Genomic DNA, 17,931 nt, shown 5'->3' with positions numbered 1-17,931 from the left:
GTCTTTGATTGACAGGTGTGGAGGAAGTGTAAGATGCGCATTTTTACAGTGGCCCAGTTGGAAGATAACAGCATCCAGATGAAGAAGGACCTTAATGTGTTTCTCTATCACCTGCGGATTGTAGCTGAGGTGGAAGTTGTAGAGATGGTACGAGGACAGTCGTGAAATGTGGAGATAAGTGTGGATCAGTAGCTGTTCATGCCAGTGTACTAAAATAAAAGGGGAGGAATTATGAACTCTCAGTTAGCGTACTTTTTCTGTGGAAAAAGGAATTCATTCCAACTCCCTCCAAATAGAGAGGCATAATTTGCCTGCTTATGTTCAGCTGAAGCGACCTGGGTTCAAGTGGACCAAGCTCATGGGCAAGGAATTATTTTTGGTAATTGTGATAGAACACCACCCCCCCACACCCCCTCCCGCAACCTCCATTCAGACATCTGAATATGATATGTTCTGTGGGAACAGATTTCCACTCTTTTTAACTGTACAGGGGAGATGGTGGTGAAGTGGTATCATTGCTGACCTAGTAATCCAGAGCCTAGGCTAATGCCCTGGGAACATGGATTCAAATCCCACCATGGCAACTGGTGGAATTTAAATTCAATTAACAAAAATCTGGAATTGGGAATTAAACACTAGTCTTAGTAATGGTGCCATGAAACTATCATTGATTGTCGTTAAAACCCATCTGGTTCACTAATGTCCTTTAGAGAAGAAAATCTGCTGTCACAACCCAGTGTGGCTTACATGTGACTCCAAACCCACAGCAATGTGATTGACTCTTAACTTGCCCTCTGAAATGGCCTAGCAAGCCTCTCAGTTGTTAGGTGCAATTAGGGATTGGCAACAAATGCTGGCCTTGCCAGAAACAACCACATTCCATGAAAAGAATTTAAAAATAAATCTAGCCCCTGCCGTGCTCAACGGTCACAGAAGGCATGAAACACACAAGCGGACACCACATGTTCCTTCTCCAAGGCAACCTGGACCAGGATATAGTCACAGAAGGGAGGTAGGCAGCCAGAGCAACCACCCGCACAGGCTGAATAAAGAAACAGATTTCTAAAGCCTCGAAAGCGTGTGATGTCCTCAACTAGTTTTCAATCACCCAAGGGGTTGGAGAGGTTTTTTTTTCAAAATTAGCCTGTGTTTTTATCTGGTTTCTCACCTCTCCCAGGAGATCACATAGCTTTTGGGTTGGGTGCAAGGTGTTTATATTGTGATGCATAAGCCATCGCAGTGTGCGGGACAGACCAGATACAGCAAAGGGTCTTTTCCTCTCCGCTGTTGTTCAAATGTACCTGCTTTATCCTATGGACTTTGGGATATTTGTGTAGACCACTGCCCCCCGAACCCCCAACATCAATGTTGATATGTCACCCCCAGAAATTTAAAATGATCAGTTTGAGTAAGTGTTAATGCTTCTTTCTCATGTATTATTCTGCTTCCTAGCATGACAGTGATATCTCAGCTTACACTTATGAGCGAACACTGATGATGGAGCAGCGGTCACAGATTCTGAAGGAAATGCACCTGACAAAGAATGAGAGGGAGCGTGAGGTATGGGACCATTTATTTTGTTTTAGGAGAAATCTTATTCTGGTCTAGTGCTTTGAGCTGTGAAATCATAAAATGTTAAACCTAGCACTGACTTTTCTAATCATATGATCATAAGAAATACAAACATACGAATTAGGAGCAGGAGTAGGCCATTCGGCCCCTACAGCTTGCTCCACCATTCAATAAGTTCATGGCTGATCTGAATACTCCACATTTCCACCTACCCCCAATAACCTTTTACCCCCTTGCTTATCAAGAATCTATCTACCTCTGCCTTAAAAATATTCAACGGCTCTGCTTCCACAGTCTTTTGAGGAAGAGAATTCCAAAGACTCTTGAGCGTGTGAGAGAAAAAATTTCTCCTCAGCTCTGTCTTAAATGGGCGAACCCTTATTTTTAAACAGTGACCCCCCCCCCACCCCCCCAACAGTTGAAGATTCTCCCTCAAGGGGAAACATCCTTTCCACATCCAACCTGTCAAGACTCCTCAGGATCTTACATGTTTCAATCAAGTCACCTCTTACTCTTCTAAATTCCAGCAGATACAAGCCTAGCCTGTCCAATCTTGCCTCGTTAGACAGCCCACCCACTCCAGGTATTAGTCTAGTAAACCTTCTCTGTACTGCCTCCAAAGCATTTGCATCCTTCCCTAAATAAGGACACCAGTACTGTACGTGGTACTCCAGATGTGGTCTCACCAATGCCCTGTATAGCCCTCCCTACTTTTGTATTCAATTCCCCTCACGATAAACAATAACATTCTATTAGCTTTCCTAAGTACATGTTGTACCTGCATACTAATCTTTTGTGATTCATGCACTGAGACACCCAGATCCTTCTGCATCTCAGAGCTCTGCAATCTCTCACCATTTAGATAATATGCTTCTTTTTTATTCTTCCTGCCAAAATGGACAATTTCAAATTTTCCTACATTATACTCCATTTGCCAGATCTTTGCCCACTCATTTAACCTATCTATATCCTTTTGTAGCCTCCTTATGTCATCTTCACAACTTACTTTCCTACCTATCTTTGTGTCATCAGAAAATTTAGCAAACATACCTTCAGTCCCTTCAAAGAACAAAAGAAAAGAACAAAGAACAGTACAGCACAGAAACAGGCCATTCGGCCCTCCAAGCATGAGCCGATCTTGATGCCTGCCTAAACTAACACCTTCTGCACTTCTGGGGCCCATATCCCTCTATTCCCTTCCTATTCATATATTTGTCAAGATGTCTCTTAAACGTCGCTATCGTATCTGCTTCCACCACCTCCCCCGGCAGCAAGTTCCAGGCACTCACCACCCTCTGTGTAAAAAACTTGCCTCGCACATCCCCTCTAAACTTTGTCCCTCTCACCTTAAAACTATGTCCCATAGTAAATGACTCTTCCACCCTGGGAAAAAGCTTCTGACTATTCACTCTGTCCATTCCGCTCATAACTTTGTAAACCTCTATCATGTCGCCCCTCCACTTCCGTCGTTCCAGTGAAAACAATCCGAATTTTCCCAACCTCTCCTCATAGCTAATGCCCTCCAGACCAGGCAACATCCTGGTAAACCTCCTCTGTACCCTCTCCAAAGCCTCCACGTCCTTCTGGTAGTGTGGCGACCAGAATTGCACGCAATATTCTAAGTGTGGCCTAACTAAGGTTCTGTACAGCTGCAACATGACTTGCCAATTTTTATACTCTATGCCCCGACCGATGAAGGCAAGCATGCCGTATGCCTTCTTGACTACCTTATCCACCTGCGTTGCCACTTTCAGTGACCTGTGGACCTGTACGCCCAGATCTCTCTGCCTGTCAATACTCCTAAGGGTTCTGCCATTTACTGTATACCTCCCGCCTGCATTAGACCTTCCAACTGCATTACCTCACATTTGTCCAGATTAAACTCCATCTGCCATTTCTCCGCCCAAGTCTCCAACCGATCTATATCCTGCTGTATCCTCTGACAATCCTCATCATTATCCGCAACTCCACCAACCTTTGTGTCGTCCGCAAACTTACTAATCAGACCAGCTACATTTTCCTCCAAATCATTTATATATATTACAAACAGCAAAGGTCCCAGCACTGATCCCTGCGGAGCACCACTAGTCACATTCCTCCATTCAGAAAAACACCCATCCACTGATACCCTCTGTCTTCTATGACCGAGCCAGTTCTGTATCCATCTTGCCAGCTCACCTCTGATCCCGTGTGACTTCACCTTTTGTACCAGTCTGCCATGTGGGACCTTGTCAAAGGCTTTACTAAAGTCCATATAGATAACATCCACTGCCCTTCCTTCATCAATCATCTTTGTCACTTCCTCAAAAAACTCAATCAAATTAGTAAGACACAACCTCCCCTTCACAAAACCATGCTGTCTCTCGCTAATATGTTCGTTTGTTTCCAAATGGGAGTAAATCCTGTCCCGAATAATCCTCTCTAATAGTTTCCCTACCACTGACGTAAGGCTCACCGGCCTATAATTTCCTGGATTATCCTTGCCACCCTTCTTAAACAAAGGAACAACATTGACTATTCTCCAGTCCTCTGGGACCTCACCTGTAGCCAATGAGGATGCAAAGATTTCTGTCAAGGCCCCAGCAATTTCCTCCCTTGCCTCCCTCAGTATTCTAGGGTAGATCCCATCAGGCCCTGGGGACTTATCTACCTTAATGCTTTGCAAGACACCCAACACCTCCTCCTTTTTGATAATGAGATGGCTGAGACTATCTGCACTCCCTTCCCTAGGCTCATCCTCCACCAAGTCCTTCTCTTTGGTGAATACTGATGCAAAGTACTCATTTAGCACCTCGCCCATTTCCTCTGGCTCCACACATAGATTCCCATCTCCCATCTAAGTAATTTATATATATTGTAAAAAGTTGAGGCCCCAGCACAGATCCCTGTGGCACACCACTCGTTACACCTTGCAAACCAGAAAATGAACCATTTATGCCTACTCTCTGTTTCCTGTTAGTTAGCCAAACTTTTATCCATGCCAATATGTCACACCCTACACCATCAGCTTTTATGTTCTGCAATAACCTTTGATGTGGCACCTTATCAAATGCCTTCTGGAAATCTATGTGCAATACATCCACCAGTTCCCCTTCATCCACAGCACATGTAACTCCCTCAAAGAACTCCAATAAATTGGTTAAACATGATTTCCCTTTCATAAAACCATGTTGACTCTGCCTGATTACCTTGAATTTTTCTAAGTGCCCTGCTATAACGTCTTTAATAATACCTTCTAACATTTTTGCTAAGACAGGTGTTAAGCTAACTGGCTTGCAGTTTCTTGCTTTCTGTCTCCTTCCCTTTTTGAATAACGGAGTTACATTTGCTATTTTCCAATCGAATGGAAACTTCCCCAAATCTAGAGAATTTTGGAAAATTAAAACTAACGCATCAACTATCTCACTAGCCACTTCTTTTAACACCCTTGGATGAAGTCCATCAGGACCCAGGGACTTGTCAGCCCACAGCTCCAACAATTTGTTCAGTACAACTTCCCTGGTGATTGTAATTTTCTTGAGTTCCTTCCTCCCTTCCATTTCCTGACTTACAGCTAATACTGGGATGTTACCTGTATCCTCAGTAGTGAAGAGCAGTGCAAAATACCTGTTCAATTCATCTGCCATCTCCTTATTATCCATTATTAATTCCCCAGACACACTTTCTATAGGACCAATGCCCACTTTGTTAACTCTTTTCTTTTTTAATTATCTATAGAAACTCTTACTATCTGTCTTTATATTTCTAGCTAGCTTTCTCTCGTACTCAAATTTTACCTTCCTTATCAATCTTTTAGTCATTCTTTGCTTTTTTTTTATATTCTGTCCAATCTTTTGACCTGCCTCCCATCTTTGCGCAATTATATGCTTTTTCTTTAAATTTGATACTATCTTTAACTGTTTTAGTTAACCACGGATGGTGGGTCCCACCCTTGGAATTTTTCTTTCTCATTGAAATGTATCTATTCTGAAATGTCCCCTTAAATGTCTGCCACTGCATCTCTATTGACCTATCCCTTAACCTAATTTGCCAGTTCACTTTAGCTAGGTCTGCTTTCATGCCCTCATAATTGCTCTTATTTAAGTTTAAAATACCAGTCTTGGTCCCACTCTTCTCTCCCTCAAACTGAATGTAAAATTCAATCATATTATTATCGCTGCTACCTAGGGGCACCTTAACTATGAGGTCATTAATTAATCCTATCTCGTTGCACAATGCCAGCTCTAGTATAGCCTGCTCTCTGGTTGGCTCCAGAACGTACTGTTCCAAGTAATTATCCCGAAAACATCTCTGCCCATCTGATTTTTCCAGTCTATATGTAGGTTAAAATCTTAAAATCCCCCATAATTATTGCCGTATCTTTTTTTTTAGAGATACAGCACTGAAACAGGCCCTTCGGCCCACCGAGTCTGTGCCGACTATCAACCACCCATTTATACTAATCCTACACTAATTCCATATTCCTACCACATCCCCACCTCTCCCTATATTTCCCTGCCACCTACCTATACTAGGGGCTATTTATAATGGCCAATTTACCTATCAACCTGCAAGTCTTTGGCATGTGGGGGTAAACCGGAGCACCCGGAGAAAACCCATGCAGACACAGGGAGAATTTGCAAACTCCACACAGGCAGTACCCAGAATTGAACCCGGGTCGCTGGAGCTGTGAGGCTGCGGTGCTAACCACTGCGCCACTGTGCCGCGCTCATGAGCTGTCATTATTTCTTTCTTTACACCCCGTCCTACAGTATGGTTAATGTTAGGTGGCCTGTACACCACTCCCACAAGTGAATTCTTGCCTTCATGATTTCTCATCTCTACCAAAATTGCTTCTACATCCTGGTTTCCTGAACTTAGGTCATCCCTCTTTATTGCGCTAATACCATCATTAATTGACAGAGCTACCCCTCCACCTTTTCCTAGCTTCCTGTCCTTCCTAAATGCCACGTAACCTTCAATACCCCAATCTATGTCATTCCTGCAGCCATGACTCTGTAATGGCTATCAGATCGTACTTATTTATTTCTATTTGTGCTCTCAGTTCATCTGTTTTGTTTTGAATGCTATGTGCATTCCGATGCAAAGCCTTTAGTTTTGTCCGTTCATTATTTTTGTAACCTCTAGCCTTATCTATTGATTTACTCTTAGATTTGTACGTTTGCCTCTTCCTCTCCCAGTCTGTTTATCATTTCCCATATTAATACCTTTCTCTCTTGCCTTGTCTCTACTCCTTGCTTTACTATATCTTCCCAAATTTGATCCCTTGCCCCCACTATTCAGTTTAAAACCCTCTCTACTTCCCTAGTTAGGCAGCTCGCTAGAACACCAGCCCATGGTTCAGGTGTAGACCATCCCAAAAGTACAGCCACCACTTTCCCCAGTACTGGTGCCAGTGCCCCACGAACTGGAACCCACTTCTACCTCACCAGTCTTTGAGCCACGCATTAATTTCTCTAATCTTAATTGTCCTATGCCAATTTGCACGTGGCTCAGGTAATAATCCAGAGATTATTACCTTTGAGGTTCTGCTTCTTAATTTAATCCTCATACTGACTATGCAGAACCTCTTTCCTTGCCCTGCCTAAGTCGTTGGTACCTACTTGGACAATGACGACAGGATCCACCCCTCCTACTGTAAGTTCCTCTCCAGCCCTGAGCAGATGTCCCGAACCCTGACAGGCAACAGAGCTGTCTGGACTCTTGCTCTTTGCTGCAGAGAACAGTGTCAATCCCCATAACTACACTGTCCCTTACTACCACAACATTCCTTTTTTTCTCCCTCCACTTGAATGGCTTCCTGTACCATGGTGCTATGGTCAAGTTGCTCATCCTCCCTGCAGCTGCTACTCTCATCCAAACAAGCTGATAGAACCTCAAACCTGTTGGACAATCACAAAGGCTGAGGCTCCTGCAATCCTGCCCTCTGGGTCCCCTTACCTGCCTCAGCTCCAGCCACACTCTCCTGTCCCTGACCACTGACCAAATCAGAAGACCCTATCCAAAGGGGTGTGACCACCTCCTGGTATAAAATGCCCAGGTAACTTTCCCCCTCCCTGATGTGTCACAGTGTCTGCAGCTCAGACTCCAGGTCAATGACTCTGAGCCGAAGCTCTTCGAGCCGCAAACACTTAACCACAGACGTGTTTACCCTGGATCACACTGGCATCCAGGAGCACCCACATGCTGCAACCGTGCACCTGTCCTGCCATCCTTAATATGTTTAAATTAACTACTTAATTATTTTATTTAATTATTTCATTTTCATTTTTTATATATTTTATTAAGCTTACCACTAGTTCATTTACTTTTTTGAATGTTAGGATTAGAATAGACCTTAACCACTTACCAGATACTCACCAAACAGGTAGCTTCTTACCCAACCAATCACCTACCTGCTTGCCTGTGATGTCGCACTTGATTTTCTTGAACGAGCCGTTTTCACTAAACACAGGATCTGATAGGATAGGGGATAGCCTCTCCCCACACTCCGTGTTCTTTTCAGTGAAGCCTCTCCCCACACTCCGTGTTCTTTTCAGTGAAGCCTCTCCCCACACTCCGTGTTCTTTTCACTGAAGCCTCTCCCCACACTCCGTGTTCTTTTCAATGAAGCCTCTCCCCACACTCCGTGTTCTTTTCAATGAAGCCTCTCCCCACACTCCATGTTCTTTTCAGTGAACCCTCTCCCCGCACTCCGCACTCTTTTCAATGAAGCCTCACCCCGCACTCCGTGCTCTTTTCAATGAAGCCTCTCCTGCTCTCCGCACTCTTTTCAATGAAGCCTCTCCCCGCACTCCGTGCTCTTTTCAATGAAGCCTCTCCTGCTCTCCGCACTCTTTTCAATGAAGCCTCTCCCCGCACTCCGTGCTCTTTTCAATGAAGCCTGTCCTGCTCTCCGCACTCTTTTCAATGAAGCCTCTCCTGCTCTCTGCACTCTTTTCAATGAAGCCTCTCCCCGCACTCCGCACTCTTTTCAATGAAGCCTCTCCCCGCACTCCGCACTCTTTTCAATGAAGCCTCTCCCTGCACTCCGCACTCTTTTCAATGAAGCCTCTCCCCGCACTCTGTGCTCTTTTCAATGAAGCCTCTCCCCGCACTCCGTGTTCTTTTCAATGAAGCCTGTCCTGCTCTCCGCACTCTTTTCAATGAAGCCTCTCCTGCTCTCCGCACTCTTTTCAATGAAACCTCTCCCCGCACTCCGCACTCTTTTCAATGAAGCCTCTCCCCGCACTCCGTGTTCTTTTCAATGAAGCCTGTCCTGCTCTCCGCACTCTTTTCAATGAAGCCTCTCCTGCTCTCCGCACTCTTTTCAATGAAACCTCTCCCCGCACTCCGCACTCTTTTCAATGAAGCCTCTCCCCGCACTCCGCACTCTTTTCAATGAAGCCTCTCCCCGCACTCCGCACACTTTTCAATGAAGCCTCTCCCCGCACTCTGTGCTCTTTTCAATGAAGCCTCTCCCTGCACTCTGTGTTCTTTTCAATGAAGCCTCTCCCCGCACTCTGTGCTCTTTTCAGTGAAGCCTCTCCCCGCACTCCGCACTCTTTTCAATGAAGCCTCTGCTGCTCTCCGCACTCTTTTCAATGAAGCCTCTCCCCGCACTCTGTGCTCTTTTCAATGAAGCCTCTCCCTGCACTCCGCACTCTTTTCAATGAAGCCTCTGCTGCTCTCCGTCCTCTTTTCAATGAAGCCTCTCCCCGCACTCTGTGCTCTTTTCAATGAAGCCTCTCCCTGCACTCCGTGTTCTTTTCAATGAAGCCTCTCCCCGCACTCTGTGCTCTTTTCAGTGAAGCCTCTGCTGCTCTCCGCACTCTTTTCAATGAAGCCTCTCCCTGCACTCCGTGCTCTTTTCAATGAAGCCTCTCCCTGCACTCCGTGTTCTTTTTAGTGAAGCCTCTCCCCGCACTCCGCACTCTTTTCAATGAAACCTCTCCCCGCACTCCGCACTCTTTTCAATGAAGCCTCTCCCCGCACTCCGCACTCTTTTCAATGAAGCCTCTCCCCGCACTCTGTGCTCTTTTCAATGAAGCCTCTCCCTGCTCTCCGCACTCTTTTCAATGAAGCCTATCCCCGCACTCTGTGCTCTTTTCAGTGAAGCCTCTCCTGCTCTCCGCAGTCTTTTCAATGAAGTCTCTCCCCGCACTCTGTGCTCTTTTCAATGAAGCCTCTCCCTGCACTCCGTGTTCTTTTTAGTGAAGCCTCTCCCCGCACTCCGCACTCTTTTCAATGAAACCTCTCCCCGCACTCTGCACTCTTTTCAATGAAGCCTCTCCCCGCACTCCGCACTCTTTTCAATGAAGCCTCTCCCTGCACTCCGTGCTCTTTTCAATGAAGCCTCTCCCTGCACTCCGTGTTCTTTTCAATGAACCCTCTCCCCGCACTCCGCACTCTTTTCAATGAAGCCTCTCCCCGCACTCCGTGCTCTTTTCAATGAAGCCTCTCCTGCTCTCCGCACTCTTTTCAATGAAGCCTCTCCCCGCACTCCGTGCTCTTTTCAATGAAGCCTCTCCTGCTCTCCGCACTCTTTTCAATGAAGCCTCTCCCCGCACTCCGTGTTCTTTTCAATGAAGCCTGTCCTGCTCTCCGCACTCTTTTCAATGAAGCCTCTCCTGCTCTCTGCACTCTTTTCAATGAAGCCTCTCCCCGCACTCTGTGCTCTTTTCAATGAAGCCTCTCCCTGCACTCCGTGTTCTTTTCAATGAAGCCTCTCCCCGCACTCTGTGCTCTTTTCAGTGAAGCCTCTGCTGCTCTCCGCACTCTTTTCAATGAAGCCTCTCCCCGCACTCTGTGCTCTTTTCAGGAAGCCTCTGCTGCTCTCCGCACTCTTTTCAATGAAGCCTCTCCCTGCACTCCGTGCTCTTTTCAGTGAAGCCTCTCCTGCTCTCCGCAGTCTTTTCAATGAAGCCTCTCCCCGCACTCTGTGCTCTTTTCAGTGAAGCCTCTGCTGCTCTCCGCACTCTTTTCAATGAAGCCTCTCCCCGCACTCTGTGCTCTTTTCAGTGAAGCCTCTGCTGCTCTCCGCACTCTTTTCAATGAAGCCTCTCCCCGCACTCCGCACTCTTTTCAATGAAGCCTCTCCCTGCACTCCGTGCTCTTTTCAATGAAGCCTCTCCCAGCACTGGGCACTTTTTTCACTGAAGCCTCTTCCCACTCTCCACACTCTCCCAGCTCTCCGCACTCTTTTCAATAGGTGCAGGAGTAGGCCATTCAGCTCCTTGAGCCTGCTCCACTATTCAAGCAGATCATGGCTGATCTAACTGCGGCATTAACTCCATTTTCCTGCCTGTCCCCCGCCCCATAACTCTTGACTGCCTTGTAGATCAAAAATATGTCAAACTTAGCCTTGAATATATTCAATGACTCAGCCTCCACTGCTCTCTGTGGAAAAGAATTCCAAAGATTAACGACCCTCCGAGAGAAGAAATTCCTCCTTTTATCTGTCTTAAATGGGAGACCCCTTATTTTGAAACTGTTCCCCATGAGGGGAAACATCCTCTCAGCATCTACCCTGTCAAGCCCCCTCAGAAGCTTTATGTTTCAATAAGATCATCTCTCATTCTTCTAAACGCCAATGAGTACAGGCCCAACATGCTCAACCTTTCCTCATAAGACAACCCGTTCATCCCAGAAATCATCCTAGTGAAGCTTCTCTGAACTGCTTTCAAAGCAAGTATATCCCTCCTTATGTAAGGAGACCAAAATTGTACACAGTACTCTAGGTGCAGTCTCACCCTGCACAGCTATAGCAAGACTTCCCTACTTTTATACTCCATTCCCTTTGCAACAAATGGGAACATTCCATTTGCCTTCTAATAATTATTCCTGTACCTGCATGCTAACTTTTTGTTTTTCAGGTACAAGGACACCCTCTGGACTGTAGCATTCTGCTGCCTCTCTCCGTTTGAATAATATTCTGCTTTTCTATTCTTCCTGCCAAAGTGGACAACCTCACATTTTCCCACATTATACTCCATCTGCCAAATTTTTGCCCACTCACTTAACCTTTCTATGGGCTGGAGTTTACACTAGGCCGACGGGAGCTGGCCACCAATGTAAAAGTCAGTGGCAAACCCACATCCTCCCAGCCCGGGGATCTGACCCACATTTTACGGGTTGGAACTTCCATTTGCTTGAGGGAGGACGACCCGCCTCATTGATTTGCCAGCCAATCATCGGGCCGGCGGCACTCTGTCCCACCAGCGCCACTGGGAGCAGTGGCCACTGCTGGGACTGCATCTCAGCCAAGGACACGGAGCCAGGACCGAAGGTAAGTTTGTGTTGCCTCGTTGGGCAGATCGGTCGCAAGCCGGCAAGGCAAGGATGGTCATTTGGGGGGAAGGGGGGCATCTCGGGTCCTGGGGGTGGTTGGGGATGCGGGGGCAGCCCTCAATCGGACACCACGTGCCCTTTTGTCAGGGCACCCTCCCCACCCCCCCAACCCCGGTGCGCTGAGGGGCCACCAGGCATCACTGGGCGGCCTTTCACGTCTGCTGGACGCCCGCTTGCCACAGGTAAAAAACCTGTGGAGGAGAGTGAAGGCTCTTAAGTGGCTGTTAAGTGGCCACTTAAGGGCATTGATTGGCCTGGGGCGGGTGGCCTATTTCTCGCCCCCTCTCGGCCCAGGTAAAATGGGGCGGAGGCGGGTGCGGGCCGGGAACACCTCCTGGAGCTTCCCGCTCAATTTTACACCATCCCCCTGCCACTATCCGGCTCGCTGAGGTGGCATAAAATTCCGGCCTATATCTCTTTGGAGACACTTTGTGTCCTCCTAACAACTTGCTTTCCCACCTATCTTTGTATCATCAGCAAATTTGGTTACAATATACTCCATCCCTTCATCCAAGTCATTAATATAGATCATAAATAATTGAGGCCCCAGCACTGGTCCCTGCAGCCCTCCAGTTTGCCAACCTGAAAATGAGCCATTTAGCCCGACTGTTTCTGTTAGTTAGCCAATCCTTTATACATGCTAATATATATAATATATGCTAATAACTGTTTCTATATTTCTTGCTAGTTTACTCTCATACTCTAATTTCTCCTGCTTTATTATTTTCTTTGCCATCCTCTGCTGGTTTCTAAAATTTTCCCAATCTTCTAGCCTACCACTAATCTTTGCAGCATTGTACACCTTTTCTTTCAATTTGATACCACCCTTAACTTCCTTAGTTAGCCAAGAATGGTGCATCCCTCTCATAGTCTTTCTTTCACAATGAAATATACCTTTATTGAGAGTTATGAACTATCTCCTTAAATGTCTACCACTGTTCACCTTTTAACCTATTTTCCCAGTCCACTTTAGCCAACTCTGTCTTCATCCCCTTGTAATTGCCTTTATTTAAGTTTAAGACACTAGTTTCAGACCCAAATTTCTCATTCTCAAACTGAATGTGAAATTCTATCATGCTATGATTACTCTTGCCGAGAGGATCCTTTACAATATAATTAATCCTGCCTCATTACACATTACCAGGTCTAAAATAGCCTGCTCCCTGGTTGGTACCAAGATGTGGTGCTGAAATCCTGTTCACTCACAAGAGGACTGTTTAATAACAAAACAAAGAAGGTCGTTCAGTCAGTTAACATAACATCTGACATTGTACTGAACCATATAGACCAGATGGTTCTACATTCAGTCCTTGGTCTGAGCTGAATTAGTTGGGACACGCCATGTTGACAATACCAAATTGTTGAGCCAAGTTCTTTGATGAAATCTTTTCATGATCGCAGATTTGGGGGAATGTACAGCAATCTCACGTTGCTAGTGAGGGGCTGCACTCCCAGCATGTGTGGGTCAAGGTTGGGGGTTACAGATTTGTAAACCTATCTCAACCCACAATCCCAGTAAGCTGGCTCCTCACTGGGATTACAGGAGTGCTAAACGACCATTTGGGACTTTCTATAAACAATAAGATAACTGACCGACAAGCAGAGAGTTCAGCAACTGCTGCTTCACCATGAGATCAGGTATTCCCCGTGGCAGTCAGCACAACTGTGACAGCTTATTTATGAAAAACCTAGGCGAGGACTCAAAGTCTGAAATGTAGCTTGCCATAAATGCTGAAGAAAGTAATGGAGAAAATAGTAAGTTAAAAAGTAGTAGTTATTTGTTGCTGTTGTGGAGAAAATATAACCACTCTTGAGTCCATGGGATTAAAGCAAATAAGGACTTTATTTTGTCAAGCATATGCAAGCGAGAAGCCCATGGTTCACCCAAACAGCTTCTCAGTGAAACAGAGTCTGTAGCACACATTTATAGAATACAATAACCATTAATCATTGTTCACACTACCCCAACACATTTCAGGTCTGCAGCTTGATCAATAACCTGGATTGCATTGCCCCAAAAACATTCTCCTGCTATCTCCTCCCAAACCTTGAACCTGCCAGTTTCCATAGTTTATGGCATCCTGTCTCGTTCCAGCCTTTCCCCTTATCTCTATGGTTAATGAAGCAAGGACAGCATGTTTACACAGACTGTGAAGGCAATTAAGTAGAGTTGTACAGTTTCAGCATAGTGGTCAAATATCCCATCATTCCATGGTGCCTTATAATGAGTGATTCTTCTAAACTTATTAATATATTCTAATACTAATTCTACTAATGTTACCCTTCTGGTCCCACTTCAGTCCCTCCTATTGGAACCCTGGTCAGGCAGACCACCTGACCCAGGCGGGTCATTCCCGAAATCCTCCACTCACCAATTGCTTCAGGGATCCTACTGGAATTCAGTGGGCTTTGGATCTTTTAGTCTACCATTCTCTTATGGCTTCACTGAAGTCCTATTGACCTGGGCTGGCCTGGAACCATTATTCCCTTAGATAGCAACGTCCTCATAAATATTCCTGGGAGAGGGGCTTCAACTGCGGCGGATACTGGTGTGTACCCTTTGTTGGCCAACATCACCATTTGCACCGGTTGGGATACCATCAGCCTTTGGTAGCAACAAATACAGAGAGCAACTAACAGGACCGCAATGGACACAATAGCTGCAGCGATCCTTCCCACTTCCCACCAGTTATACTACATTCTTGCCATCTCGGCTCGATTGCTGGCCAAGACCTCCAATACACTAGCCACTTCTTTGGCTAGGTTCACCTGCACATTGCCCCTTGCGATTTTTTGAAGGCTTTGCTCCATAAACCTCCTAGTGATGGCTAGGGCCCTTTGCACCACTTCCCAGGCTATTCTTCCCACAACGTTGTCAATGTTTAACGAACCATCCCACCATGGGCTGAATACAATACATGTGAGGGCTCTGCCCGCAAGGTGGAAATCCCCCACCGTAAAAGAGTCAGTGATCTGTAGGATCTCCAATCCTTTGTATAAGAACCTCGTCCTGTCCGTCAAAAACACCACTGCGTTGGGGAGGTTTGGACTGCCTTAAAGGCATTTTCAAGAGGGCTGACCCATACCACTATGGCAGAGTCATTACTGATGGGTCTCAGAGTATTACAGGAACAGATGATGTAATGCTGCGACTCAGTGCAATATTCTCCTATTGTCATCAAAAGGGTACCATTTAAACCTGGAGCTATATACTCCCGAGATCCTACTTGATACACCAACTCATCCCTCACCACCCCGCAGGGATACAAATTTATAACCTCCTGAATAAGTACTATTTGCATGTTCTTGAGGCACAATTATCAGGAACTTGACTGTATTCTTCACTCCCTCTGTTATAGGTCGTGTAACTACCAGTTCCTGTCTTTCCTCATGCACATTAATAAGATCTAATCTTCTTACAGACTGGTGTATGTGTTGGGGGGCCATACCAGATCTTATCTCTTCAAAATCTAAAACAACGTTATCTATCACGTCCCGAGCCAATAAGTCGCAGGCCCTTCCCTTTTAAGTTCTCAAACAAATGGAGGCAGATTAGTCCATGCCGCTGTGATGTTCACTCTGGTGTTGGACACCCTCGAGGTGCTCCCTCCTTTAGGTAGTTGCACGTACAGTCCTGGATGCAGGCATGTGGTTCTGTTGATATTTACGGTGGGTGCCTCCCTTGTTGCTGCAGTTACCAGAAGGGTGATCACCATTACCGCTACCCATCGGGCTGCCATTGCTCCAGTGGTTTACCTGAAACAAAATAATTAAGAGATCTGCTGCTAGTCCTCCTGTTGGCAGAAACAGAATGTGAGTCATGTAGTTTGACCTGAGACCATTGGGAGTGGTGTCATCCGTGCGGCATTCCTGGAAAGTAAAGTACCAATCCTATCACTTAAGATTTTTCCTTTTGCAATCTAGCTGTAGAGGATATGCCTGTACCAAACCTCTGAGCTGACACACAGTGATGTTGTTTTCCTATTTAGTCCAATATTTACTGTTGTCCAAACAGAAACCACAAAGACCGTGTGTGTGGTTTTATTGTTTTCCTAGAATCTCTTTAAATTTCATGTTAGAATACCAACTCAAATTAACTTATTTTAATTCATCATCTTCAATTCATTGCAGATGTCTGATCAAATTTCTGAAGTTGTCCGCAATCTTGTTGCAATAAATTTTGAAAGTTGTATTAAAAGGGTTAACTTTCCACTAGTCTGAAAGGGGGTGGGGCAAATGTACTCAGACGGACTAGTGATGATATCACCACCCCTTTACCTACGAAGACAGAACAAACCACGAGCTATGGAATAGTCTAAGCGAATACTTTTCAAACAAACGAGAAATTTGTATTTCAGAACACTTCCCGCTGACAAAATTTCAAGCTTTTTAGATCCCTTTGTCAAACTTTCTTCCTTTTAACAATTTGAACTTAAAACACAGACTGTTTCAGACCCAAACTATTTTCCAAGTTCCAATTAGTAGTATTCAACATTAAAAATTGCCCTGTTCTCACATGCATGAATTCATATGTGGATTAAAATTCCCACATTTATCAAAATACAGTCAGAAATTGCAACTCAAATCTTATAATTTAAACATTTAGTTTGTTTACACCTTCCTTTTGATCCAACTCATATTCCTCATTGTGAAATTTATTTTTTTTAATATGCTGACACCCCTTTTGCACAACCACCCTTTAGGGAAGAAAGCATATTAAAACTTACACACATACATTTCTGCAACACTCATTCAACTTAACGACTTAAGAATAAAGAAAGAAAACAAAGAAAATAAAGTGCATCAGTGGTCTTGGTCCTTCATTTAAATCTGCCAAACTTCAAACAGCAGCCTCTCCCAAGCATGAGGGGAAGGAAAGGGTGGACTTCAAGTTTTTCACCCTCAGGGACAATCGAATTGACAATGCTGAGTATCATTACCTATCACTCCCCACCCCCTTAAAGGAACACTTCTCTCTTTTCCTTTGCCAAAACAAAGCGTGTGCTTTAACAGCTTCTCATCCATTTTATACAGCTATCAAAACTTTAAAACATCATGCAGGACCAGGCCACTCAGGATTAATAAACCATTAGTTTGGTGACACAGACAAGGAAATCACAGGACATTAATATAATACACAAACAGAAACTTATGCACACATGAGTTTTCTTCCTGACTCCTGTCTTAGTCTGTTCAGGACAATTCCCTGATATGGTAAAACAACTCCAAATTATTTAGTGCCGACCTTCTTAGATAATTTATCTTTCCTCATGACTGCTATGCACCGCTCACCCGCTTTCTTGGCCTTTGTTAATTTTTTCTCTAAATCCTGATTATCTTTTTTTTAAGCCCTATTGTTGATTCACTCAATTTCATGTGCCCATGGCACAGAGCTACAATTCCCTTTTTTGGTTTATCCTTCATTTATTTGTTTGTTCTTTATCTTAGATGACATGTTAGTTTCTTAAAAGTAACTTGCTCAATTACACTGGACTTTTTACATCTCAAAGTTATCCCAAATTCAAATAACGGTGTTGCTGAGGTGACAGGTTTTGTTAATGTTCCATTGATTTCTTCCCAAAAGAAACATTTCTCTATATTCATAGAAACCCCCGAGAATGCTTGTTTTTTAGTTTGTCTAAATTTGATTTTTCCCTTAAAGTTCAAAACATCTCCATCAGGGAAGACAGCATTTTAAATTAAACTCCAGTTGTTTCCAAACTTTTAACATTTTGTAAGAGGTTCCTAACTCAAGGATTTTTTTTAATACAACAAAGATGATTTCAAATTCCAATTCACAGCAATAAACATCTAAAAGTCAAAAATGTTAGATATGAGTGAGCCTTATAACTGAAATTAAATACTCCCTCTTACCATGAGATAATAACTTCAAAGTTCATTGTGGTCACTAATGAAATTCCAGTTTTCCCCAGTTTACACGTCAGTTAACCTTAATAATTTAAATTTAATTCAAACCAATGCTTATTAACTACACATAGAACAGAATAGCTTATGCTCTTTTAAAAGAAA

General features: G+C 44.6%; 1 protein-coding gene across 8 annotated transcripts in view; it reads left to right on the top strand.

Annotated features, from left to right (window-relative positions):
• The window catches only part of LOC137378448 (solute carrier family 12 member 5-like), a 1,212,460-nt gene that overhangs the window by 1,153,630 nt on the left and 40,899 nt on the right, over positions 1 to 17,931 (top strand). For all 8 annotated transcript variants that reach the window (XM_068048774.1, XM_068048773.1, XM_068048779.1 and 5 more), the window contains 2 exons: positions 16 to 147; positions 1,453 to 1,560. In XM_068048774.1, the coding sequence (XP_067904875.1) occupies positions 16 to 147; positions 1,453 to 1,560 (240 nt within the window). The remainder of the gene's footprint in view (positions 1 to 15; positions 148 to 1,452; positions 1,561 to 17,931) is intronic.

This window comes from Heterodontus francisci, chromosome 16 (assembly GCF_036365525.1).
Source record: "Heterodontus francisci isolate sHetFra1 chromosome 16, sHetFra1.hap1, whole genome shotgun sequence".
NCBI lineage: Eukaryota > Metazoa > Chordata > Chondrichthyes > Heterodontiformes > Heterodontidae > Heterodontus > Heterodontus francisci.
Note: the sequence above shows the minus strand (reverse complement) of the source record. Positions and strands in the feature narration are given on the sequence as shown.